This window comes from Planococcus citri, chromosome 1 (genome assembly GCF_950023065.1).
Source record: "Planococcus citri chromosome 1, ihPlaCitr1.1, whole genome shotgun sequence".
Taxonomy (NCBI): Eukaryota; Metazoa; Arthropoda; class Insecta; order Hemiptera; family Pseudococcidae; genus Planococcus; species Planococcus citri.
The window spans coordinates 70421144-70447621 of record NC_088677.1 but is presented as its reverse complement, the minus strand read 5'-3'; the positions used below and the strand labels follow the sequence as shown (position 1 = coordinate 70447621).

Sequence of the window (26478 nt, the reverse complement as noted above, 5' to 3'; positions counted from 1 at the left end):
CTAATTTACTAGGAATTACCAAAAAAATGCAAATTTTTGGTAGTTTACCAAAAATTACTGGTAACTAGTAATTTAAATAAATTACTGGTAACTAGTAATTTAAATAAATTACTGGTAACTAGTAATTTAAATTTACCAAAAAATATTGGTAATTTATCAAAAATTATTACTGGTAATTTATCAAAAATTATTACTGGTAATTTATCAAAAATTATTACTGGTAATTTATCAAAAATTATTACTGGTAATTTATCAAAAATTACTGGTAATTTACCAAAAAATTACTGGTAATTTACCAAAAGTTACTGGTAAAGTGGTAATTTACCAAAAATTACTAGTAGTTTACCAGCAAAAATTATTGGTAATTTACTAACAAACAAAAATTATTGGTAATTTACCAGCAAAAATTATTGGTAATTTACCAGCGAAAATTATTATTGGTAATTTACCAGCAAAAATTACTGATATTTCACCAAGAATTACTGGTAATTTACGGAAATGACTTGTAATTTTCCTGTAATTTCAAAAATTGAATCACTTCCAATTTACCAGAAATTAATAAATAACTTTCCTTCAAGTACACCCAATTTACCAGAAATTGGTGGTAACTCACTAAAAATCATTTGTAATTTACCAAAAATTACCTACTGACCAGTAAAGTTATTTATTTACTAAAAAATTACCAGTCGAGTAATTTACAAAAAAAAAATAGAAATAGGGTACCAATAACCCAGATTTTCAAATAGTGAAATGTAAAATTTTATGAAACAAAATCATTTATTTAAAATTTTATTCAAAAATGAACATACGGAAGAACTGAAAAAGGTAAAACTTAGCTACAACACATTAAAAAAAGTAGGGGGAAATATAAAACACGATTCGTATACAATGCATCGCATTTACATACACGTATAGAACATACTTAACATTCGATACATTTGACTGGTGTAAAACTCATACACACGGTGATATATTTTCCATTGAAATATGTGGACCAAGCCAAGAAAAAGTAACAGGTCAGGTCAATGATTAAAAAATGGCAAACAAAAACAAATAAATGTTTACAAAATATGTAGAATATTGTAGGCAGGTAGTACATTAGGTAACACACAAGTGTTGAAAACGTCATAAATAAATTGTAGTTTAATAAACAATACTGGCAACAATAATCGTTCAGATGAAAGGATAGGATGCAGGTAATACTAACGACTTATTTACACGAGTCAACCTCCCGGAGGCTGTGAACTTTTCCTTCAAGTTGAGCTGATAAGGTTCGTCTTTCGAATTTCAGTTCACCCGAATACATCATTTTTCTGAAAAAAGTCAAATATAGCAATAACAAAACAAACATGATTTCGCAATCTTGATTTGATTTTATAGGTACCTTAATTCTGAAAGGCTTCTAGATCCGATATCTTGACAACTGTGTTTCAAACCGCACTGCACGTATGGTAAAAATCTCATCACAGAACCACGATCAATTATCGAACCACTTACTCCTTGTGGTACCTTGAGAAAGTCTACGGCACTGCAATGGAGAGATAATTTATGCGGATTAGTCGAATATTCGACTTACAAGTTATTTTGTTTACCAATACATCTCTTAGTGAGTGAGTGAGTGGCTTCTAACCTGTGGAAATATCGATCACTGGCGGAACCAGCATCACGTCGGTTCATGGCTTCCAAACTACCCATACCACGATACTGTTTGACTCTCACTCCGTCATTTGAAAAATAATATTCGCCGGGAGATTCCGTAGTACCGGCTAATAACGATCCCATCATAACTGCACAGTGTTAAAAAAAAAAAAACAAAGGTGAGTAAAACGAATGCTAATAAGGGATAAAAAACACGAAAAAATTAATAACCAACCAGTAGACGCTCCTAGAGCTAATGCTTTTACAATATGGCCAATAGTTTGAACACCTCCGTCAGCGATAACAGGAACTCCGAATCGTCTAGCGTATTCGGATACTTTAAATACAGCCGTTGCTTGAGGGCGTCCTACCGCCATAACTTCCTGAGTGGTACAAATAGATCCGCAGCCCATTCCAACTCTTAAACCATCGACTCCAGCATCGATGAGATTTTTCGCTTGAGCAGCGGTAACAACTAGAAAAGGCAGAGAATGAGATGTAAATTAATAAAGAGTTGAGCATTTAAAATTACGAATAATTTAAAAATATGATTTTCACCATTTCCTCCGATAACTTGTAAATCGGGATATTTAGACTTGATTTCTTTGATTAATTGCTCTTGAAATATCGAATTTCCTTGAGACGAGTCCTAATAAAATAATAAAATTGGGTTAAATTTATACTCTTCGAACAAAAAATGCAAAGCGATATTTGTACTAAAAATAACTCACAATAACAATCACATCAACGCCAGCATTAACCAAAGCTTCTAACCGATTACGATCATCGGGTCTAGTGCCAATAGCAGCTCCAACATAAAGCTGCTTATTCGCATCCTTCGAAGCATTCGGAAAACTACGACTTTTCTTCAAATCGGTTCGAGCGATTAAAGCAACCAATTCACCACCTTCTTTTACAATAGGAAGTTTGCCTCGTTTAGATTTTTCCAACATTTCAGTCGCCTTCTCTAAAGTAATACCAGACATGGCGGTTTCTAATTTGTCAAACGGTGTCATAACCTAACAAAACATAACAAATTACTATTTTGACAACATCAACGAGAAAACCCGGCTATTCATATGCAAATCAGATACCTACATCGGATAATTTTTTATTCTTCAATTCTACGTCTTCTTTTAAAAAGTCAATGTCTCGAGAGGTGACGATTCCGACTAATTTTCCACCACGTTGTCCGTTATCCGTGATTGGAATACCGCAAATACCGTGTTCTTTTTTAACCCTTTCGACGTCTTCGACCTGTTCGAATTGAAACTCGAAATTAGATGGAATTCTTTCGAATCGTGTTCGAGTTGAAAAATACAAGAAAAAAATTACCGTATGATCTGGAGAGAGAACAACCGGATCCCAAATGAAACCATGTTTGAATCTTTTTACTTTCATTACCTCGGCTGCTTGCTCTTGAATAGTACAATTATGATGAATAATACCGATGCCACCGCATAGCTGAATTACGAATATAAGAATTTGAATTAAAAATCGATAACGGAGCACATGTTGCATGAAAATGTTTACTTACAGCCATAGCTATAGCCATTTCTGATTCAGTGACAGTATCCATGGGTGAAGAAACGAGCGGAGCTTTCAGAGTTATTTTTTTGGTAAGAGCTGAATTCAAGTTCTGTTTAAAAAATTCATTAATCGAATAAATTTCTTATCAGTTATCATAAACACATGATGAAACAGATACTTACAACTTCATCGGCAGTAAAATCAATATATCCGGGTAATATAATGAAATCTCTGAAAAAATGAATCCATCGTGAGTTTTTTGAAGAAAAAATAGCAATAAAAAGAAAGAAGATAAGAATGTTACTCACCCATAAGTGAGGCCATCGCCTTTAGAAAATAATTCAGGAGCAGTTAATCCATCTTGAGGAACGTAACCTTTTCCTCCAGAAATTAAATCTTCCGCGTTACTCATTTTAAATTGGAAAAACACACTTCTGCTTCGAAAAAAAGTCGAGTGTTTTGAGATAGATAACCGTACAGTGCAAGGTGTTTTTATACTTATTTGAAAACACGTGAGTTTCTTACATAATCCAAACGAAACCACGTGAAATATGATATTCTGGTTGAGTTTACTTTATTACACAACAGCACCCTCGCGAGATGGAAAAAAATTATTGCGATTAATTATTATTATTATTATATAATAATTAATATACGATTTAATTCTCAATTATTTTCAAATAACTTGCGCACACGTTCACATTACCGGTGATAAAAAATTGATCGGGGAAAGAGATGACCAGAGTCTGTTTTGTCGGTTTGCAGGTGAATGGGGTGCACTGAATTTCAGTCTTATGGAAATTTAATTTTCCAAATTGCTTTCATTTTTTTTTTGTATTACGTCGTAAATGACGTACCTATTATCAGGGCTTCTTTTGTAGAGACACGTAAGGCCACACAGAGCTCTAAAGAAAATTTCAAAAATATCAAAAAATTGCCATTAAAAGTAAAAACTGTGAAAACGTGCTCATGAAGGAAACTAAAAGGTTTTGTTTAGGGGGGGGGGGGGGTGGGGAGGGTGCAACTAAATATTGAGAATAATGAACCGAAGCAGAAGTTAACAACCTTCTTACCAGGACTATCAACATCATTTTATAATAAACGAGCATTATCAATTTTTCAGACACACTTCCAGTTGCTTTAATCCTAATCATAAAGTAAAAGACGAAAAAATACATACAATAAAACGATACACATTTAATAAGAATGCAAAACCGCAAATCAGCGCAAATAGAAAATCATAAAAGAATAGAAAACATCTACCTTAATATACGAATACAGAGCCGATACGAATAAACAATCATCGAAGCTACGAAGTTTGATATGCTTAATATAAATAAGTAAATAATCAAACAATTATATACAATTACACGATGCCATCGTATGAAAGGATATTTTTATACACTTTAGATACTCTTTTCGATGAGATCTCACAACCTTCCGTAGGATAGGGAAAGGGAAAGGGAATTTGGCGAAATATGACTAGCTTCCGGGTGAAATACGTTGTACGATATCACACAGATGAATTATACGGTATACCCTCAGCTTCCAAAGTTGCCAAGTCTGAGAAATTATCACCTTTCAAAATCGATAAAATTCCGCTGAAAAAATTACATCAGCGATGAGTTATATTTGAATGTGAGAACTTGATTGCGAACAGATTTTTAATACTTACAGATACATATCGAGGAAGAAGTTCATAAGGAACCATCCGATGACCATCAAACACTGTTGAATATTTTTACGAACTTGTCCACGATTATGGATTTCTGTGGGATCATAAACTCCTAAATTACCTCGTGGCACGGTGAATTTTCTGTAGAAAACAATACGTACGGGTTATAAATCATCGTATATTGAACTATATGTGTGCGAGAATATGCTTCGAAAACTTACTGATGGATTAGGAAGCTTATAAATAACATATTGCCACCCACAAGGTACCAGTTCCCAGCAAACACATACAGCATAAGAAGAACACATGTACCGACAATTCGAGGTATAATCCACTGAAACAGATCGTCGATTAATTACATCATAGGGTATATTTATTACATCAAATTTCAAACACTTACGACGTTCAACTTATCACAACATTCGGTTGCATTCAAGTAATCACATTCTAAATCTGAAAGTGTAATTATCTAATCGAAAGAGTTAAGGAGAATTACATGCAATTGCAAACTATAGTAAATGTATAATAATATCTTAAAGGTTTAAAAGGATACGAAATATATAGAAAGAAATAGTAACGCTCCTGTAACCACCAAACACAAAATATAAGTCAGAGTTTCCATTATGATTGGTTCAGCTTCAATGGCACATTACGTGAATTAGGAACCGATTTTGGCGTATTAATTCGATATTAATTCGTCGCTAATTACTTCAATTAGTAATTTAACCGGTTAAAATCTTCAATTGAAACGAAATTAATACTCACCATACTTATTTATTTTGATAACTCGAAAAAATAATGATAATCATAAGGGAGGGTGTTGCCGTTTGATGTGGGAAAAATTGCCAAAGAAATATTTGATTTAAATTATTCGTGGTTTATTTTTATATGTAGTTAGTAATTAGTTTGATAAACTGTAAAATAACGTAATTAGTTTATTTTGATATAATTTATTTCCAAAAAACTAATTTAATTGGCAAAAAATCAATTAAATATTTTTTTCAACAAAATCCATCAAATTTCACGTTTTAATTTTGGTAACACTGCGAATCAGATGTTTTTAATTTTTGAAGTTTTGAATCCCCCCAGTTGGGCTGCACTGGTTTATTAAAATGCTAACGGTTTTTTTGTGTACATTTTGAATTCAAACGTACAAAATTCGTTTCTGAATCGGTTTATTTGAAATATCGTTAAATAATTTTTAATTATTATTAATTAATAGTGTAATTTATCAGTTTGTTGTTTAATCTAAGTGTATTGTATGTTATAAAATGTCCTTTTCCAAAGCCAAACTTCATCGATTCAATGAAGAGATTCGTAAGTATTGATTGAACCTGAATATTATTTAGCCTATGATAACTAGTCGTATGTTTTGTAGTACTTTCATTATTGAAATCATTTCAAAATATATTTCAGCCTGTGCTCCGCCTCCTGGGACTTATAATCCAGCTCCGGTCGATAAAACCGTCGGCCCAAAGATCAACAAATGCGAAAGATTTAACGATGGCAAGGGTATTTTCGCAACCGCTTCGTGCGAATCTTTGAACGAAGTTGATGGCTGTAAAACGCCTTTTGCATTGTTTAAAACTGTAAGTGAATATCTTTAAGTGATTTTGTTTCGGTATATGCACGAATTTATGCTAATTTGAGGCGTCTTTTTTAGCCTAAAATTCCGCTAAGTTCCGGTAAATTTGAGATGAAAAGGAATTCGAATTTTTCCCAAAGGAAAGCTTCTAGGTGAGTGGCGATATGAGTATTAGAAATACATTTTGTTGCATCGAATATCATTTGAATTACTTATCTCGTTGGTTTTTTTCTCCACAGCACCGAATACATCTGTAAGAAATACGAGTCGTCTTCGTACGAGATTAATTCGTTGAAATGCAGCTTGAACGATCTGCAAGAAGAACTCGCTCTCGAACGAAACAAAACCAATAATTTAGTAAACGAGATCCAAAGGCTGAAAGAATCGTTCGAGGAATCGGATCAACACACCGATGCTTTAATCAACGTCTTGAGCGAGAAAACCAACCTAATTGCGATCCTGGAAGAAAAATGCTCTACGTTGGAGACGATCACAGCTGAAAGCTTCGATTCGTATTACAAACACGTTACCGGTGTGTATTCGGTTTTTGAAACTTACTTCAAAAGCTGGGAAAAATCGGAATCCGATTTCGCTCTAGTTTTCCAAAAGTACGAGAACTTGGTATCGAATTACGAATCGTACTTCGAAGAAATTTCGTCGTTTATGAGCGACGTGTTACGTAAAAATAATGAAATCAATTTCGCTCAAGATCTTACGACCAAATCGCCTGTGGAAATCGTTGCCATGCTGCAAGAATCCGAGAAAGAACGAAAGAAGTACGAATTGGTAGTGAACGAAATGCAGAAAGTGATCACTGTGCTGGGTAATCGTGTATTGGAGAGCGATCAAGAGGTGGAGAATCTCAACACAGACCTGAGCTCTGTGAACGATCAAAATAAGAAATTTTCCGATCTGATTCACGAAAAAGATGAAGAAATTACAACGCTACGTTCGCTGGTCAACGAAGTCGCGATGAATTTCTTGAACGAAGTGAAAACCAGTGAAAAAGATTTACTCAGTTTGATCGATATTTTAAAAGAGAAAGCTCTCCTTGAAAAGAAAACCTACGAGAAGCAGTTAATCGAGAGAAACGCTATGATATCTCGTCTGCGACTGGAAAAATCGCATAAAGAATTACAATTGCAAGAGTCTCTCGATATGATCGAAACTCTCAAATGCAAAGAACAAAACACCGAACAAGTTTTGGACCAGGTTCGTAACGAATGCTGCGAATTGAAAAGCTTACTGCAAGAATGCCAAGAACAGTTACGTAGCCAAAGGACATTTTACGATGAAAACTACCTTAGCGATATTTCCGGCGAGTTGAATCTCACCTTCACCAAAGAATCGCCTCAATGTATCGAGTTCAGCTCGGAGCACGCGTTTGTCAAGCAACTATTCGAATTCACAGCTCAGCAAATGAATAGCTCTAACGAGAAAGCCTCTCTATACGAAACTCTGCAATCGGATTTTGAAAATAAACCAATTCAGATCGAAGATATCAAAACAGAATGGGAAAAATTACCCGGTAATAAAATCGAATGGCTGCAGTCACTTTTGAACTTAGTGCAGACCACTTTATATAAATTCAACTCCGAAAACACCTCGTTGAAGAATCAAAATACTAGATTACGAGCCGATTTTGTTGAAAAATGCGACGAATGTGGTGAACTAACGAGACTCCTTCAAGTCAGCGAGAAACGAGCTGAAAACTTCGAGAAACGCGCCGAACAAGCCGAAACCGTCGAGAAAGAATTAAAACAGAAATTGGAAACCGTGAACGAAGAAATCGAAGCTTTAAAGAATGAAAAACTCTCCTTGGAAGAGAAACTAACCGAGCAATTGTTCGAGACGAAAAATAACGAAGTTGTGATCCAATCGTTGACCGAAGATTTGGATAAATTACGTCAACAACTCGATAACCAGACAGATAACGCTGATAAAACCAAACTGGAGAGTTTATTAAAAGAGTTAGTATTAATTTTAAATGAATCTAGGCTATTTTACGAACCAATTATCATATTTTTTTGTCGCTTTGCAGATCCCAAAGTAGGCTACGAGTCGTCGAGAAGGAGAATGCTAAATTGAATAAATTAATCGGTCCTTTCCGTCAAACCCTGGAGAGATACGAAGGTGAGATTAAAGTCATGTCTCACTCATCTAAATCTGAAAGCGACGTTATAAAAAAATACTCGAAATTACTCGACGTACAAAACACCAAACAGCAGATGAAACAAATTACCAAACTTCGTAGCGATATTGTTCAACTCAAAAAGGTAGCGTACGATAATGAATCGGCCAAATTCGTGTTTTAATATTTTTTTCCAGGCTGATTATTTACACGTTATTTTTATTTTTTCTGTGCAGAAAAACGACCAACTGCAAACTGAAATCACCAAGTTCAAAAAGGTAACCTCGAAACCCGGTAAAGAAAATAAAGTCGCGCCCAAAAATGATCTCACTGAAAAAGTAGTCCGAGCTGAGATTCCGGTCAACTCTACCTATGTTCTTACATCGCCGAAAGTTAACCGAATTTAAATCTCGGATTGTGTCTGATTTTTTTTTTCTTGAGCTGCATATTTATTTTATATTTCAGTATGTTATAGAATTTTTTTTCTCTACACTACTTAATTTTTATATATTTTTTATTATTCGTGTAATCTTGTACGTGTTTTTTTTCTTGTTGTATTTTTCTTCTTGTATCCACTATCGTGTTTTATTTATATTTTTAGGTATTTATTTTTTTATCGAAAATAGTCGTTGAAAAGAAATAATCGAGTAAATTAGAGATATAAAGTGCATTTTGTATCGTGTAAAAGACGAAAGCAATCGTACCAAAATATATTTATATAATATTGCAGAAATAATTCATCGTTTTTTGTTATGTATTTATTTTTTTCCTGGTTAGAGTAACCAAGTGCTCGATCATCTGGCTGGTGAGAAGGCATTCAATCTGTTGGTCCATGAGAATGGCCTACGAATAAATTTTCAAGAAAAAGTGGAGGAAAAGATTGCCTACTGGTCCTAAAATTTTGAAAAATTCTATGAGATTATCGAAGTAATATGAGAATTAGAAAACTTATTTTAAACCTTCATTATCGATGAGTATCAAATTCGAAGTAATTGATATGTTGAAATTTGTAGGGGGACATGAGCAGATGAGATCCAATGATCCAAAACTTTGTAAAATTAATTATGAATTGATTCCTTTTTCCCCCCAATTTGAAATAGTCCGAAGTTACAACCAAAATGATCTCAAAAATATCTAAATGACATTATTGTGGATTTTCTAGTCAATATTCACTTTCTCCACTCTCCAAAAAACCCAAATTCGAAATTTTGAAAATTATTTGTCTCATTAAAATATACTCATTCGCTCATATCTTATCCCTGAAAGGGAAAAAAACACTAAAATTGTGGTTCACCTGGAGATGACTCAAGGCTCATCCGCAGAACAAGAAAAAGATTCAAAATATGGTTCAAAGCTTTCTTCAACAGATTTTTTTTTAGAATTTCAAAAATTCAAAAATCATTTTATAAATTTGGTTCATAGCTTTCAATACCAATTTTTTAAAATCCTATGACCCAAGACGCATCTAAAGATACGAAGAAAAATTTTAAAAAAGTACACTTTAAGCTTCCTTTATCACAATTTTATTTTTAGGATTTCAGAATCAGTTTCCAACATCTGGTTTTTGAACCTTCCACTAGCAATATCTTAAAACCCAGTTACAGAACAGAATTTTTGAAAAATTTTCATCAACCGAGAATCATTTGCCGATTATTTTCAAAAAAATGAAAAAATGAAATTAGAAAAAAATTCTTTATGGAAAATATTTTCCAATTTCATCAAAAATAAACTTTTTTTTTTCAATTATTTGAAGGTTTTTTTGCACTTGGATTTTTTCATTTTTTAAACTACCTTTTTGACTAAATTCACTACTTTCACTACCTGTTAGATATCCTGTATTACTTATCAATACATATTTTAAAACCCAAAATTTTCTTCAACTTAGAATCATTTCCAGATGAGCTGAAACTCATCTCAAGATGACCCCCTGGGCTTATCCGTAGAGAAGACCCTGGACACATCTGGAAAGATGAACCAAGCACAAGTCTCATCCGGTGGAAAGACTCATGCTTAGCCTGCGAGATGATCCCAGGCTAATCCAAAGAAATTGTAACCAATTTTGACAGATTGCAATACTTTTTTCTCATCAACTCCTGAAATCGAGATTTATTTTGAGCTCAAAATTCTGCAAAACTTTCAAAAAAGTTTTGATAGTAAAAGTTATCAAATTTAATGTTATTCTCGCTAATTTTGGGTCGTTAAGCACCAAAATGACATTCAAATTGAACCTCGATGGCAAATAATGGAATATTCACTTATTATCACGACACAAAAAAACGTTAAAAAAAGAAAAAAATCGTATATTAAAATAACATTTACGCATTATAAAAAAACAAGGCACAATTTTGTTCTTTTTAGAAAACAAAGACAAAATTACGTAAAAACCATTTGATCAACATTAATGTAGCACGATAGATTACACATAATATTACATACACAGACGCACGATAAAATAAACGAATTATAGTCCACCACACACAGTGTGATAGTAGTAGGTAATTAGGTATGCCTGCCTAAGCTACTAGTATTTGTAAATTAAAATACGCTACGCGCGCTCGTATTATGGTACGCGAGTAGCTTCTACTCAGAGTCAGTCATTATATTGAGAAAGTTGAAATTAAGTAAAGGAGATCACGCATTCGTTATCGTTAAAAATATTGAAAAACGCAAAAAGCAGCCGTGATTTGTACGTACGTAAAATCCGTCTTGAGCGCGATAACTGTTTTAACTTACTAATTTGTAGGTAATAATGATAAATCGGACAAGAAGAGAAATACTTGCAGGAGTCGTTACATAGAAACACAGGAGAAACAAAATACTTAAAACAGAAAACTTCTAAACAATAAAACATAAAAAATGAACGAACACGATTACACGAATACGAATACAAAATACAAATACGAACAAAAAATTGGAGTAGATAAAATTGGTAGCAAGGTCGGTATGTTAAGAAAAAAAATAAATAAATACCTAAATACATAAAAAAAATCAGTAACGAGCCTTGGAATATGCGGGGGGTAAATGAAAAAAATGTATAAGCTCAGTCGATGGCTCTAATTTGAGCTATGACTTTACCCTTCCAGAGGGGCAAAAAGTCGCAGTCGTCTGTAATTTCTTCCTGAATCGGTTGCATTTCCAGATCTTCGCACGGCGTCACAAAGTAATATCTGAAAAGCGTACAATAAAATTCGTTTATTAGGTACATACATAATTTAATTTCATATAGGATAGGTATAGCGTATTATAGGTAAGTGAATGTCTATGAAGCTCTAGCCAGATAGTTTCGAATTCGAGCAGTCGATATTAAAGCTATATTAGTTTAAAAACTTTTAAATTCGTTACGTAACGAAGGGAGGGGGAGAGGTACCTTTTCATAATTTTGTTTACTACCTTATTTTCTGAAGTGGACTGGATTCTAAACATATTATTTATAAGTCATCAGAAGTCTCAAAGATGAAAAATTATAGTAGGAAAATCAAACTTCTAAAAATTTTGAATTGATTCAAAAACAAAGAAACTTTATGAAGGATCTATTAGTCGCACGTAATGAAAACGAATTTCAGTCGAAGTCATAATGCTCCTCCAAGTTGTGTCAAGAAGGGCAATAATCGCAGTAGCCTGACCAAAAACAGTTGGGTAACTTGAGAAGGTAGACAGACAAACAGACAACCTTGAGAGGCTCAACAAGCAGACAGACAATCCTCGATCAGGTTTGGTCGTTTAAAGTTACCTACCTGTCTAGCCTCCCAAGGTCATCGACCTGCCCATTGAGCCTCTCAAGGTTGTCTGTCTCTCTGTCTGACCTTCTCAAGGTCACATCGATCTGCCCTTTGATCTCCTCAAGGACGTCGTTTTGTCTGCAATCCTTTCAAGGTCGTCTGTCTCTCTGTCTGGCCTCTCAAGATGGTTTATTTTGATTTTTGGAGTTGACATAACCTCTTAATTACGAAATTTCAATTTGTATTTCGAAACTCTCAGGGCTTCCAAACTGTAAAAAATCAAAACAATTTCTTGGAGCTTGCATGTTCTCTAAATTACGAAATTTCAAATCAATTTTTGGAGTTCGCATTGCCTCCTAATTACAAAATTTTAATTTGATTTTTGAAGCTTGCAAGGTGTCCATGGCCTCCAATAATGAAATTCCTTGTCGAATTTTAGAGCTTACGTGGCTTCCAAATTACGAATTTTCAAATAAATTTTTGAATTTTTCATGGCGTTTTAATAATTACGAAATTTCAATTCACATTTTAGAGCTTTCAAGGCCTCCAAACTACGACAAATCAAATTAATTTTTGAAATTTCGTGGTTTCCGAATTTACGAAATTTCAATTTGATTTTGAAGCTGGCATTGGCATGGTTTCCAAATTATAAATTTCAAATCAGTTCTTGGAGTTTGCATGATCTCCAAATTCAGAGTGTCTAACAAAACTCCCAGACAAAAAAAATCACGATTTTTTCATTACCTATTTTTTACATTTTTACCGCATGAAAATACTCCCCCCCCCCCCAAGAAAAAAAATCAATCAACTTGAAACTGCGAGGAATTTTTTTTGAGGCAAGTAGGTGGGTAGGTACTTCAGTTTTTTCATTTTTCTATCTTTTCGAACATTTTTCATTTTTTTTATATTATGGGTTTTTAAAAAAAATTTCAAGTGTGTTTTGAGCAAAATTCATGACTTTTTCATGACTTTTCATGATTTTCAAGACCGTTGAACATCTTGAAATTACAGAATTTCAAATTGATTTTTGCAGCCTGCATGGGTTTTAAATTACAAAACGCATTTTGACAGCCAGGCAGACAGACGATCTAGGAAAGTCATACTAACGGGTCAATGACCTTAAGAGGGTAGACAGACGACCTTAAAGAAGTCAGACAGGCACTAGAGCAACCTTGAGAAGCTAGACAGGCAAGTCAGTGACCTTGAGAAGCCAGACAGACAGGTCAATAACCTTATGAGGAATAGAAAAGCAGACAGAAAACCGTGGAAAGCCATATCAATGGGTCATTGACCTTAAATGGCCAGACAGGAGGTCTTAGGAGGCCGCACATGTAGGTCAGTGCCCTTGTAAGGTCAGACATAGGGGTCAATGACCCTGAGAGCCTAGCCACAGGGGTCAATGGCATTTTAAGAACAGGCAGGCAGACAAGAACCTTCCAGAGAGTAAAGACATAGGATGATGACTTTGAGAAGCCAGACAGATGGGTCAATGACCTTGAGAGATCTGACGGGCGACCTTTGGAGGATAAACTGGTTGTTTGGTGACCTTGAGACTTACGAATTTTCTTCAGTTTATTCAAATACTATTAAATAGTCATGGACATTTTTCGTAGAATGCATCCCTTGTAACGATAACTGGCGAAAACCTCCATTTTTGGGAGGTTCCACCTTCCTTCCGGGGAAGCTCAACCCCTATAGGACGGAACTTTTAGTATGTTGTTTAGTAGACCACTAAGCACCACAAATAATTGCAAAAAACCGGCGACTGCCATTTTTTCCCGGTTCATTTCTTCTTTGACTGTACTAGATAATAAAATAATTTTGAAAACTGATAGAATATCCTTGAAGATGGTTCAGAAAGCAATATTTTTCATGCACAAATGTTTGATATGTATCATTTACGAAATCCTGTTCTGAAGAGGTGAACATGGAAAAGTTATTTAGGGGCAAGAGTACGCAGTGCTTTCGACGTGTATTTTGTGCTCATCTGGTCGATATTTTCATTTATTAAACAAGGTAAGTATATCTAACAGGTAGTGAAAGTAGTGATTTTTGGCTGAAAAGTAGTGAAAATTTGAAAAATATAAATTTCAACGTTGAATAGGACCCCTTTATTTTTTTTAGACTGGTAAATTTTCAAAAATTTTCACCCGAGCGAATTCAAGCAAAAAAATCATTGTAAGTACTTGAATGAAAGTGAAATTTTTGACTTGACTTTCTGAATTATCAAAAATCAAAAGTGGTCAAAAATAAGGGTGATTTTTTTTCATAAAAATAACGTTGTTTTACATCTCAAATCCCACCCCATGACCCCACGTTTTTCAAAGATTCTGCTTCGCTTCGATCAATTTTATTGTTACAATTTGAAAAAATGTCGCAGCTGAAAAAAATGATTTTTTTGCATTAAAATGATCTTGAATAATTTTTTGTAAGTATTATTAGCTCGGACCAATGCTTCACTTTTAATTATTAAAAAATTCTTGTTTTTTAGAAAATGTCAAGGACTAGCAAAATCGACTTCTCCCCAAAAAAATAATTCTATTCAAAACTTTCTCCTTCGCTTTGCTGGACTTAATTTTATTTTCTTGTTCAAAACCAAAATTTACAAAAAATTACTGTTCGAATTCTAAATAATAATATGCCAAGGCCAACGAATCAACTTCTGACATCAAAAATAATGATAAATATTATTAAGCTGATTATTTTTTGAATTGGTATAAATTTTGGAGAACTTTTGCCTTTGCTTTGTTCGGTTTTTGTGATTGATTTGAAATTAACAAATGTCACGCCCGTGTTCAAACGTGACCTTCTCTGAATAACGCAAAAAAGTTGGGTAAAATTGTTCAGAAAGATCTTATTTTAATGGTAGTGAAAAAGACAAGTATTGATTTTCGGCTTGAAAAGGAATGCACACTCACCGGTATCGACCCTTCTTCGGCATGTAATCTTTGAACTGCTTCAGAGTGATGGGATTGCCGGGTATCCGCGACAAATACGGCATCTGTTCATCGCTGAAGTTATACACAACAGTGGTGAAAGCAGTTTCCTCGCCACCGCCGGCAATACCGCCGCTGCCAAATGTTTTACGATTAGGACGCTGTAAAGTGCTCGGTCGATGCGTAACGCTGGTTTCAGTCTTGCAGCTGGTTTGCGGATACGAGGTTCCACCGCCAAGGTACTCGCAGGTTTTCGAACCGCCAGCTGCTGTCGCCGCCGATCTACGAAAAATACGCCTCAGTGAGAAAAACCCGACTAAACCAAACTAAACCGCAAACATCAAATACTTACGTAGTCGGTGTCGTAGCCGTCATCGTGGTCGACGGCGGCTGAAGAGGCGCTTCTGCCGCACCCGCCACTGGAAGCCTGTTCAGCTTCGAGCCCATCTCGTTAAGTCTTCGTCGAGTTTCCTCCAACTGAGTATCCGTGTCGACAGAATGAAAAGGAAACGGTGGCATTGACGGATCGGCGACGAATGGTTGGCCCGGTAACACATTTCTAACGCCGGTCGAGCTAGCTGAACTACCGCTAACGCCAGCGCCGCCGTTTCCATTGCCTCTGTCAGACATGCAGCTGCCTGTTTATCGAACAAACGTACGTTAATCAAGAAATACCTTCTAAAATAATAATGGGGGCAAGATTGCGCAGTCAAACGTACCCATTTTACTCCGAGATGACCAACCGTGCGGCGCGTAACCGGCCATACTCGATCTAGACTTATGCTTAGCTTCTTCGCCGATCACAGAACAAGTTGCACCGCTACCAGATACCAACGGTGCACTCGCCGCTCCTGCTGCCTGACTGGCGCAAATTCTGTTATTACTGTCCAATAACCACGATGAAACCAGCCTGAAACACGGACGAGTTACGTTAAACGAGCGTAAAATGAACGTCGATTAGACGGAATGATGTAAAAACATACTTTTCTTTATACTGAGGCGATTGCGGCGGGATATTTTCGCCGCGACCGGCGGAAATCACGCTGACGCCGCTATCGGTGAGAGTTCTTCGACTGCTAGACCAGGTTTTACCGGCAGCACCACGTGGATAATAACCTGTAACCGAAATACCCAAAAACCATGGTTTAAAAACGATTACGTTACCTACGTAAGGGGGGTTCGTCCAGATAGGAATACGCACCCGGAAGATATTCCATATTATACGGCTCATTTTGCTCCGGCATCGATTTACTCTTGACTAAATTAGCGCAGCTTCCGCCGCTGCTGCTGCCACAGCCGCCGCCGCCACCACGATGGCGATGCTCGACACCCTCAGCCGGATCGGTACCGTTACCGGAGTCGGACGAAAATAACGAACACACGTCTTTATCCTTTCTTTTGGCAGTGTTGGTTACGTAAGAGTGAGGAAGACGCGCCTGTAACGGTACTGACGTCGGCACCGTCGTCGCAGCCGCTGGCATATGAGTCGGCCAACCTTTCGGCGGAGATTTCGGCCGAATTGGCGTAGCAACCTGACTAGGAGATCTTCTCGGCGTTTTATCGCTCCAAACTCGAGCGAAATGATTATCTGAAAACCGAGTGTCATCGTTATTTTTTATTCACACAGGCTCGATATGCAAAATGAATAACATGATTGGTTACTCTCTACTAACCTAAAATTTCTTGACTTTCGTCGTCGTATCTTTGGAAGAGCATCGCCTCAGGCAGGACGTTTTGAGATGAAGAGCCGATCCCTACAGCACCTTCCTTCTGCAAATCTTCGACCTGGTGAAAAAACAAAAGGAAACGATTAGAATGCTGATGACACGAGGCATTGCAAAAAATTTGTATCGTAGCACCAATTACAGGCAGAAGTAGAATACTCACCGTGTTCAGTTTACGAACGACGATCTCCTCCGCGTCTCTTTCTTTTTTCAACTTTTCCAGTTTGAAAATCAAATTTCTGGCAAACTCTTCGGGTGGCAGTGGCTTAGCCTGAAATCAATAATTATTGGTTAGAAAGCTGTATAATGTGGTAGAAGTACAACGGGTGTCTCTTTGCAGCACTTTGCAGCCCAATATGATCATCAAGTATTGTTACGATCGTAGGTTTTGATTAAAATGTTCTGGTTTTTAACTAATTGTAAGTATCTATTTTAAAAAGTTAGACCATTCTGCAACTTTTTGGTACAAAAAAGACACTTTTTAGCAACTTTTGATACGTACATTGAAATTTTTGACAATCTTGGTAAAAGGCGAGACTGTGAATTTTAGCAAAATAAGGGTTTTTTTGGCAATTTCTGGTGAAGGGGAATTTTTTACAATTTGGGGCGAAGAAACACAATTTTTGGCAAAAAAACTTAGACAATTTTAGCAAAAAAAAAAAAAAAAAAAAAAACGCTTTTCAACAATTTCTGGCAAAAAGGCGAGACTATTGGATAATTTTTGGGAAATAATAAGACATTTTAATATTTTTTATACAAAAAATGAAATTTTTTAGTGAATTTTAGCAAAATAAGTTTTTTTGGCAATTTCTGGTGAAGGGAAATTTTTTACAATTTGGGGCGAAGAAACACAATTTTTCGCAAGAAACTTGGACAATTTTAGCACAAAAAAAATGCTTTTCAGCAATTTCTGGCAAAAAGACGAGACTATTGGATCATTTTTGGAAAAAAAATGGGACATTTGTCATTTAGGTATTTTTGATAGAAAAAATTAAATTTTTTAACGAGAATTTTTGACAATTTTTGGCGTAAAGCAAGACTGCAAATTTTAGCAAAAAGCAGGCTATTTTGGTAGATAATTAGTTGAGCTGGGATTTTTATACTTTGCATATTTTTCTATGGACTGGAAAAAGTGGATATTTGATCAGATCTCCAAATCATGAAATTTCCTGACGAATGAGCCTAATATCATGTTGCACATTTTGCATATTACAAACCATTGCATATTTTAGGGGAAACCCTGCATATTTTTGTATATATGTAACAGCATTCATTCGTATTGATATTTTCAAGACTTTTTTGTTCAAAAAATTGCAACACTCTCAAACTGAAATTTTTGCATAATTTGGGTGAAAAAATTGCATAAAATATTGCACATTTTTATCATATTTTTGCATAAAAATCTCAGCTCTAGTATTTAGTGGCAAAAAAGTGATACTTTTTGAGCATTTTTGGCAGAAAAGTGAGACTATTGGGTAGGTAAGTAATTCTTTAAAAAAGTGAGAATTTTAGCAATTAAAGGGGAACTTTTGTTTAAAAAAAAATACTTACTTTCATAATTTTAGCAAAAAGCAGTACATTTTGGTAGGTTTACCCACTAGTGGCAAAAAAATAATGATTTTTGTCAATGTCTGGCAAAAAAGCGATATTTTTGGAAAATATTTGGGAAAATGTGACTTTTTGGAATTTTTTGCAAAAATCGACACTCCTAACTTCCTAAGCTATTTTGTTTGAAAAAAAAAACAAAAAGTTTTGACATTTTTAAAAACTTTAGAATTTTTTATAATTTTTGGTAAAAAAAACACTTCGTCATAATTTTGGAAAAAAAGGCGGAACTTTGTGGAATTTTTGAAAAAAATTGAAAGTTTTTAGCAACTTTGCAAGAAAGCGATAGTTTTGCTCATTTTTTTGCAAAAAGCAAGACATTGGCAACTTTGGCAAAAAGCAGAACTTCAGGGTGTCTAATAAAACTCCCAGACAAACAAAAAATCGTGACTTTTTCATGACCTATTTTTCACATTTTCGCATGCCACATGACAATAACCCCTCCCCCTCCCCAAAAAATCAAATAAACACTTTAAACTGTGAAGAATTCTTTAAAAAATTTGTAGGCAAGAAAATATTTCAGTTTTTGATTTTTTTGAACAAATGTTTCATTTCTTTCAATTTATGGGCTTCTTAAAAAATTGTCAAGTGTGTTTCGAGCCAAAGTTCATGACTTTTTCATGACTTTCATGACCGTCAGACACCCTCAACTTTTTAATAATTTTTCATCGGTAAAAATGTGAGACTTTTGGGTAATTTAAGAAAAAAAATTGAAACTTTTTGAAAAAGCAAAAATTTTTTGCAATTTTCTAAAAAAGTGAGAGCTTTTAACAAAAAGCAAGACTTTCGACAGTTTTAGCAAAAATCAAGACTATTTGGAGATAATAGGTAATTGGTAAAAAAGTGAGGATTTTGAATAACTTTTGAAAAAAATGAAGATTTTTAGCAATTTTGCAACAAACTGACAATTTTACCAAAAATTTGGCAATTTTAGCAAAATGCAAAGTTGTAACCGAAAAGTCAGAATTTTTTCCCCTTCAAGTTGCATAAAAAATGATCACCCCTCCTAGCCCCCCACCTCACAGCAATGAAAAAATTATCATCAGATTTTTAATCTGTGGGGTCAAAAACACGCACTCCTGGAATTTTTCTCAATTTTTTTGAAATGCAATTGGATTATGTAGTATTGAAAAAATGGACAGAAGCTTCAAAATGGCTGGAAAGGGTGGATTTTGATGTTGGGTAGTTGGACAGATTCTTTATCGCTCCTCATTGTCAGTCAGTCAGCCTAATCACTATTTTTGGGCTGGAGATATTTCATAAAATCAATGGCTGTTCCAACTGGGACAAATTTGTATTATATTCCACTGAGCCAAAACTACATCGACAATTGTGCTCAAAATCTTACCACAAGTCAGGAACCATCGCGAGAACACACAGAAAAAATTTTGAGACATATCGGTTCATACTTACACATTCTCTAGCGTGAGGATTGGAAGTACGAGGAACGAGATTAAAAACGAGATCGGAATTTTTATTCAAATTGGCATTTTCTCTCATCGAACGTAACTGTCGTTGAAGCTGTCTCTTGTGCGCGTACGTTTCTTTCGTAGACGCTTTTTCGTCCCTGCAAAAACCAAACCAGAAAACGCCACCGTTAGAAAAGTCGACTCGTTAAAATTTACCTCGCCAACTTGAGTTTCAGGTTGGTCATTACGTGCGATTCTAGTATCGCTAACGCTCAGTCTGGCGTGTTTGTTGGTTTTAATTTTTTAAACACTCTGAAAAATACGATGATCGAATACTCACAATGATAAATCGGACATGGAATCGGTACGAGCGTCGGAACTCAAACTCTGCAACTCGCTATCTTGTCTAGAGACCGGATTGTAAGAATAGTTATACAAGCGACGGGACGGATTCGAACGACTAACGCTACCAAACTGGCGTAAAAATTTTCTACACACAAACACAAGCGGATATTATCACTAAAAACCGACCACCGCTTGCGACAGCGGGGCGGCGACGCGTCTACAACAATACGTAAAATAATATACTAAATGAATCGTACACCGTATCAACGCATGCGATACGTACGTACATTTATGAATGAATCTAAAACAATCAGGCGAGTAAACAAATAAGCAAGCGTGTGATCAAATGAAGCCAAAATAGCCTGATATGGAATAGAAATTATTGCGAATCCGAAGCTTTTGTGTGCATTTTGCAGTAAGACCAACTTACGTCGGTAACGAATCCATTGGCAGTAACGAAGAAGACGACGACGACAACGAACAAGAAGACGAAGAAGACGAGAAAGACATCGGTTTGGCACTACGTCGTCTCAACGATGGTACTCCACCACCGCTGCTGGAGAACGTTAGTTCCTTGTCTTCGTGGAGAATCGGCAGCGACATTTGCTGACTCGTTGCAGGTATTCGGACGGGGTCGTCGAAGTCGTTGTCGTAGTCTTGTTCTTCGGGGAGTATGGCCGGAGCTTCGCGCTGCAAATTTTGCGACCCTCGACAGCTTCTGGCCAGGCCAATATCGCTAAACATGCGGCAAAAATACGACAAGCGCATTACGCACACTACTATACAGAACTACGTAGGTAAAAAATACATCGTATTTATGCAAATACACAAGCAACAGCGTCAGCGAAAATTACTAATAACGAGGATAGACTCGATCAAGATCTAGATCGATTGCGAACGTACCACATTTCGTTTTGCAATTTCTGTACGTAATTCAGGTAAATATCTGAGGCAAGAAAATTCGGATGCATGATTTCGTTCATAGCTCGCTCGACAACGGCGCAAGCTTCGTTGAATATGGTCGGCGAAAGCAGTTTTTTATTATTGGTATCGTTTTTGATTTGTTGCGTTATCGACTTGCGTAGATGTTCGTCGATTCCTAACTGCGCTTTCAAAAATAACTGCCTGTAAAGGTAAAATGAAAACACCCAAATCGTAAGTACGTACTTACACGATATTTATAGTACAACGATGTGTACTTTCAGTAATCTACTTACGCATATATGACTCGCACCAACTGATGAGCCTGCACCGGCGGCTGCTTCGACAATCCTTTACAAGCGAGCCAAAATTCGAGCATTTGAAACCTGTCCGGGTCTTCTTGCTGCAAAAACCTCTGAAATAGGTTCAGACCTTCGGCATCGTTGAGCAGCGCGTGAAGGCTCTCCGCCCATTTCAAGCAATTTTTCGATACTCTTTGCGATTGCGATTGAGAGTAAGAGTGCGGATGAGAGTAAGATTGCGGTTGACGTTGGTAATCGCGATGATCCGTGTAACTAGCGAAGGCATCTTGTCCCTCTGGCTCGTATCCTAAGGGTGCACCACTGCTACCCTCGCCGCTGCCGCAGTCCGCGTACTCTTGTGTACCTAAAACCAAACATGTGATTAAATTTTTACACATACGAGTATCAATAAATTTATCGCGGTTTAGTCTGAGTTTCAGATGTCTTTTGCCAAAAAGTGTTCAGTCGAATTCAAAGGGAAAGTAGCAAAAATCAGCTCAACTGTGCTCATTACCTTTCAATGCCATTAAACGTAAATTTTTGCAAAGTTTATCTCGTTGTACTGTGAGGAGTACATAAAATACCAACAGCTCTTCCTATTGTCAACCTCAACCTTCGTTTTCAACAAAATTGCTAAACAGTGTCAGTTTTTTGCAACAAAAAAAAAATCTCACTTCTTTTCAGAAACTGACAAAAAGCCCTTCTTTTGGTCACTTTTTGCCAAAAGTTGGCTTTTTACCTAGAAATTGTCAAAAAGTGTTACTTCTTTCCCAACAATTCCCAAAAAGTCCAGCCACTTGCTCAAATTGTCGAAGTCTAGCTTTTTAAACTGCAAAAAACATAATTTCGTCAAAAATTTCTGATTTTTTGCTAAAATTGTCAAATTGTGATTTTGGTCAAAAAATGCTATAGCTTTTTAGTAAAATTGCTAAAAGCAGCCCTATTAACTTTTTTCCAAGAAATTCCCAAAAGTCCTGCTTCTTTGGTCATCATTTTTTCCAATAATTGCCAAAAAAAAAGTCCTTCACTTTTGTTAAAATTATCAATAATCTTCGTTTTTTATAAAAATTGCTTCATTGTTGTTTTTTTTTTTTGAAGAAAATTCCAAATTCTCATTTATTTTCAAAAATTGCTAAAATGTCCTTCCTTTTGTTAAAATTGTCAAAGTCTCACTTTTTGCCAAAAGCTGGCGTTGTGCTTGAACTTGCTGAAAAATATCACTTTTTCCCAATCATTTTATAAAAGTTGCGTTTTTGCTAAAATAGTCAAAAATTCTAATTTTTCAACAAAACCGCTAAAAATTGTGATTTTTTTGCAGAAAATTTCAAAAAATTCCACATTTTTTTCAAAAATTGAGAAAAAGGCTTTCTTTTAGTTGAAATTGTCAAAAATTCTAGCTTTACAACAGAATTGCCAAAAATTGTCGTTTTTTACAGGTAATTTCCAAAAATTCTCACTTTTATTCAGAAATTTCAAAAAATAATCCTTTCTTTTGTTAAAGTTGTTAGTCGGGGGCCCCGCATAAGGATCACTTGCACCCCCTGCCGATCCTCCGGGACAACTTTTTTCTTAAAGAGGGAGTCCTTAGGAAAATTTCTAGCCCTTGTGCTAAAAAAAAAGTGGCCCTACTTACAAAATGGCAGCCATTTTGATTGACAGGTCAGCCGAAATCGCAGATTTTGCATTCCAACATAGGATTAAGATAGATCGAAAGAGCAGGCAAAAATTCATCACCTGTCAAAATTTCAAGTGCTTAAGTGCCTTTTTGATTTTTTGGTGAATTTCTAAAAATCAAATTTTGGCCAAAATATAATTTTTTTGAGCAGTTCTGGTGCCTCCAGCAGATTTTTGAAACTCGAAACTCTCACAAAATGTCATCAAATGGAGTTGGAAAGCCGAAATTAATTCTGCAAACTAATTTCAATACTCTGTGAAGTCAACTGCAGGTAAATTTCAAGTCGTTTTGGAGCCTCCAGCAATTTTTTGAAAATTACTGGAGCCTCCAGTAAATTTTTGAAACTAGAAATTTCCCTAAAATTTCATCAAAATGGAGATGGAAAGCTGAAATTAACTATGCACTCCAATTGTAACACCCTCTGAAGACGACTTCAGGTGGGTTCAAGTAATTTTGAAGCCTCCAATGATTTTTTTAAAGGTTTCATGGCGTTTTTAGGAGAATCGAAATTTCGAAAAAGTAGCTGGAAGCTTTAAAACCACTTGAAATTATCATGCAGTCGACTTCATATTATTGTATAGAAATTAGTTTGCAGAGTAAATTTCGGCTTGTTAACTCCATTTGATGAAATTGGGGAAATTTCAATTTTCAAAAATCTACTGGAGGCTCCAGTAATTTTCAAAAAATTGCTGGAGGCTCCAAAACGATTTGAAATTCACTTGCAGTCGACTTCATAGCGTATTAAAATTGGTTTGCAGAATCAATTTCGGCTTGCTACCCCCATTTGATAAAATTGGGGAAATTTCAAATTTCAAAAATCTACTGGAGGCTCCATGAATTTTCAAAAAATCACTGGAGCCTCCAAAACGACTTGAAACTCACCTGCAGTCGACTTTATAGCATATTGAAATTAGTTTGCAGAATTAATTTCGGCTTTCCAACTCCATTTGATGAAATTTCGTGAGAATTTCGAGTTTCAAAAATCTGCTGGAGGCTCCAGAACTGCTCAAAACGGTTTGAAACAGTTTCCAATCGATTTGACAGGCCGAAAATAGGGCATAATACCGAATTTTAGCTTTCTAGGTCAATTTGGTAAAATGTTGATTTTTTTTCACATTTTGGCCAAAATTTGATTTTTAAAAATTCACCAAAAATTGGAAAAGACACTTCAGCACTTAAAATGTTGACAGGTGATGATTTTTTTTTTAAATCAATTTTTTTGAATTGAAAACCAAAACATTTCAACATGAAATTTTCTCGTTTTTTCAGTAGTTGATTTTGTCACTTTTTTGGTCACATTTTCGAACTTTTTCGGTAACCAAAGTGGCTTTTTTTGAAAAAAATGGAGTAAGAGCCTTGAATTTGACCCCGGGGTAAAGGCAAAAATCGAGAATTTTGAATGAATAAATTTATCATTATGTCAAAATTTACGTTTCTGAGGACACCGAATTCAAAAATTTTGGTTCGTTATACAATTAAACTCAAATTTACTCGGGGGGAGGGGGGAGGGAGAGTTTCAAACCAACATTATGAAAAAAATGGCCTAAAAAACAAACAGTAGAAATTTCATGTACCTACATGTGGTTTTCTGTTGGCATCTTCTGGGTAAAAAGCATTCGGAAAATCAATAAAAATGCTTCAAAACTGTAGTGTACGAGTACATTGAGGATAGGCAGACTAAATGAATTTAAAAATCAATTCAGCGTTCTCATTAGGTAATGCAGCAATGTTTTGATATTAAAGTTGAATAGTAAAACGACCAAAAATTTAAATTCGACGTCCTCAAAAATCGTAAATTTGGACATTGTCGATTCAAGGCCAAATTCGAGTTTGAAAGTAAAACAAAAAAATTTGAATTTAGCAGACTCAGAAATGAAAATTTTGACATATTAGTCAATTTTTTCAAAACTTTCAATTCTAAGCCTTCCCCCGGAGCCAAATTTGATCTCAATGGCAAAGCAACCATTTGAGTTCAGGGTTCTTCGAAATGCACATTTTGACATAATTATACGAGTGTCGAATTTTTCTACAAATTTTCGGGTTTCAGCCCTTTTTTGGCTCTTTTCCTCACATTTTACTCCCTCGTGCACGAAGCAAGTGTACGTTAAAGGGGGGGGGGAGCAAAACACTACAATGTTTGGTATCAATTTATCCGAATAAATGTCCACTTTTGAGCTAATTCTCCTAGACTATCAGTTACTACTCGTAAATCGAGCTGGAATGACTGATGGGTAAGTTTAATAACGATGACAGGCATAACTGACAAGTACATATAAGTGAGTACCAATCAAACACGTTGAATAGGTATAAGTATGTACACGACTCGAGTAACCAGTCGGATCATACGGTTACCTGGTACGATTGATGATGATCGAGATGTACCCAGCAATGGCACTGGAGACGTCGCCGTCGCCGGTGCCGATGGACGAATGCCAGGGCAGTCAACATCGGGCGTTGTTGGAGAAGCTGAGTCGGACGTCGGTGTCACAGAAGTCATCTTAACGATAGGTGAACGCAGCGCAGAGGCGAAGGCGATTGATCGGTTTTCCGCCTCGAGTTTGATGATACGAACCAGCGGTACATCTCTACGATGCAATTACGAGACTCGCTGAAACAAAATTAGAACCAAAAAAAATCGGCAATCGCCCATTAGTCTTTGAAGTTCGCACAAGTCAACTTTAGGTTGGCAAAAATAATACTCGTAAGTTGTAAAGGTGACTGACTTACGTGAATTGTACGGGTATTTTAGCCAAGGGTAGTCGATGGTAACACAGCATCCGCGTGATTCTACAGATTTCATTCAAGCGTAACACAATCAATTCGCTATAAAAGCCGCCGCCGCCTGGCAATAAATAAGGTCGAAATGTCGCAAAACACAACACACACGAAAACGCAAACACGTCTAATTAAAGTACTCGTATTGTACAATCACTGCACCAATTTCTGGTACTGCAGACTTTTTCGTTGCCGGTTTTTGGTGCACAAAGACCGAACATTCTCACGCCTTATCACCGTTTACAGCGACGACGCGAATGTAAAAACCTCGCCATTAGTTTGAACACTGTAATAACCCATCATAACGAACGACTGAAATTATTAATAATCGTAAAAGCGATAAATAATTTATGTATTATTAACGAAGTACATCTAAATAACAACAATACACAACATACCACAATGGTAAATAAACATTTCGTTTTCGTTTTTTTTTTTTTTTGGGAATTTCGATTCGGATTCTCGTGAGTGTGACGTGAGTGTGACTGCGCGTGTCGTGAGGCTTGGC

General features: G+C 35.8%; 4 protein-coding genes across 5 annotated transcripts; 1 reads left to right on the top strand and 3 right to left on the bottom strand.

The window, feature by feature from the left end:
* Positions 1-758: 758 nt before the first annotated feature.
* On the bottom strand, positions 759-3898 carry LOC135841385 (inosine-5'-monophosphate dehydrogenase 1-like). The gene is made up of 11 exons (XM_065358360.1): positions 3477-3898; positions 3351-3399; positions 3176-3277; positions 2974-3102; positions 2737-2895; positions 2370-2657; positions 2197-2287; positions 1874-2113; positions 1631-1787; positions 1385-1528; positions 759-1313 (listed from the first exon to the last, which is right to left on the bottom strand). Exons 1-11 carry the CDS (start codon positions 3578-3580, stop codon positions 1211-1213), a joined length of 1566 nt encoding a protein of 521 aa, XP_065214432.1. The 5' UTR covers positions 3581-3898; the 3' UTR covers positions 759-1210.
* Positions 3899-4345: 447 nt separating this feature from the next.
* On the bottom strand, positions 4346-5641 carry LOC135841468 (protein cornichon homolog 4-like). Its single transcript, XM_065358479.1, has 5 exons — positions 5397-5641; positions 5244-5312; positions 5065-5177; positions 4844-4984; positions 4346-4769 (listed from the first exon to the last, which is right to left on the bottom strand). The coding sequence occupies exons 1-5, from the start codon at positions 5463-5465 to the stop codon at positions 4682-4684; spliced, it is 480 nt and encodes a 159-aa protein (XP_065214551.1). The 5' UTR covers positions 5466-5641; the 3' UTR covers positions 4346-4681.
* A 308-nt stretch (positions 5642-5949) lies between these two features.
* On the top strand, positions 5950-9295 carry LOC135841176 (centromere protein F-like). Of its 2 annotated transcripts, none has more exons than XM_065358133.1 (6): positions 5950-6160; positions 6260-6432; positions 6507-6580; positions 6668-8398; positions 8470-8561; positions 8796-8999. In XM_065358133.1, the coding sequence occupies exons 1-6, from the start codon at positions 6115-6117 to the stop codon at positions 8816-8818; spliced, it is 2139 nt and encodes a 712-aa protein (XP_065214205.1). In that variant the 5' UTR covers positions 5950-6114; the 3' UTR covers positions 8819-8999. The 2 variants fall into 2 exon arrangements, with proteins under 2 accessions (XP_065214205.1, XP_065214123.1); XM_065358051.1 differs by having other exon boundaries at positions 5960-6160; positions 8470-8704; positions 8796-9295.
* Positions 9296-10843: 1548 nt separating this feature from the next.
* On the bottom strand, positions 10844-26373 carry LOC135841094 (axin-related protein-like). Its single transcript, XM_065357933.1, has 15 exons — positions 25923-26373; positions 25548-25803; positions 21515-21884; positions 21201-21422; positions 20728-21033; positions 20293-20442; positions 19957-20110; positions 17102-17209; positions 16888-16999; positions 16416-16802; positions 16198-16330; positions 15934-16124; positions 15567-15852; positions 15197-15496; positions 10844-11726 (listed from the first exon to the last, which is right to left on the bottom strand). Exons 2-15 carry the CDS (start codon positions 25690-25692, stop codon positions 11600-11602), a joined length of 2991 nt encoding a protein of 996 aa, XP_065214005.1. The 5' UTR covers positions 25693-25803; positions 25923-26373; the 3' UTR covers positions 10844-11599.
* Positions 26374-26478: the final 105 nt, after the last annotated feature.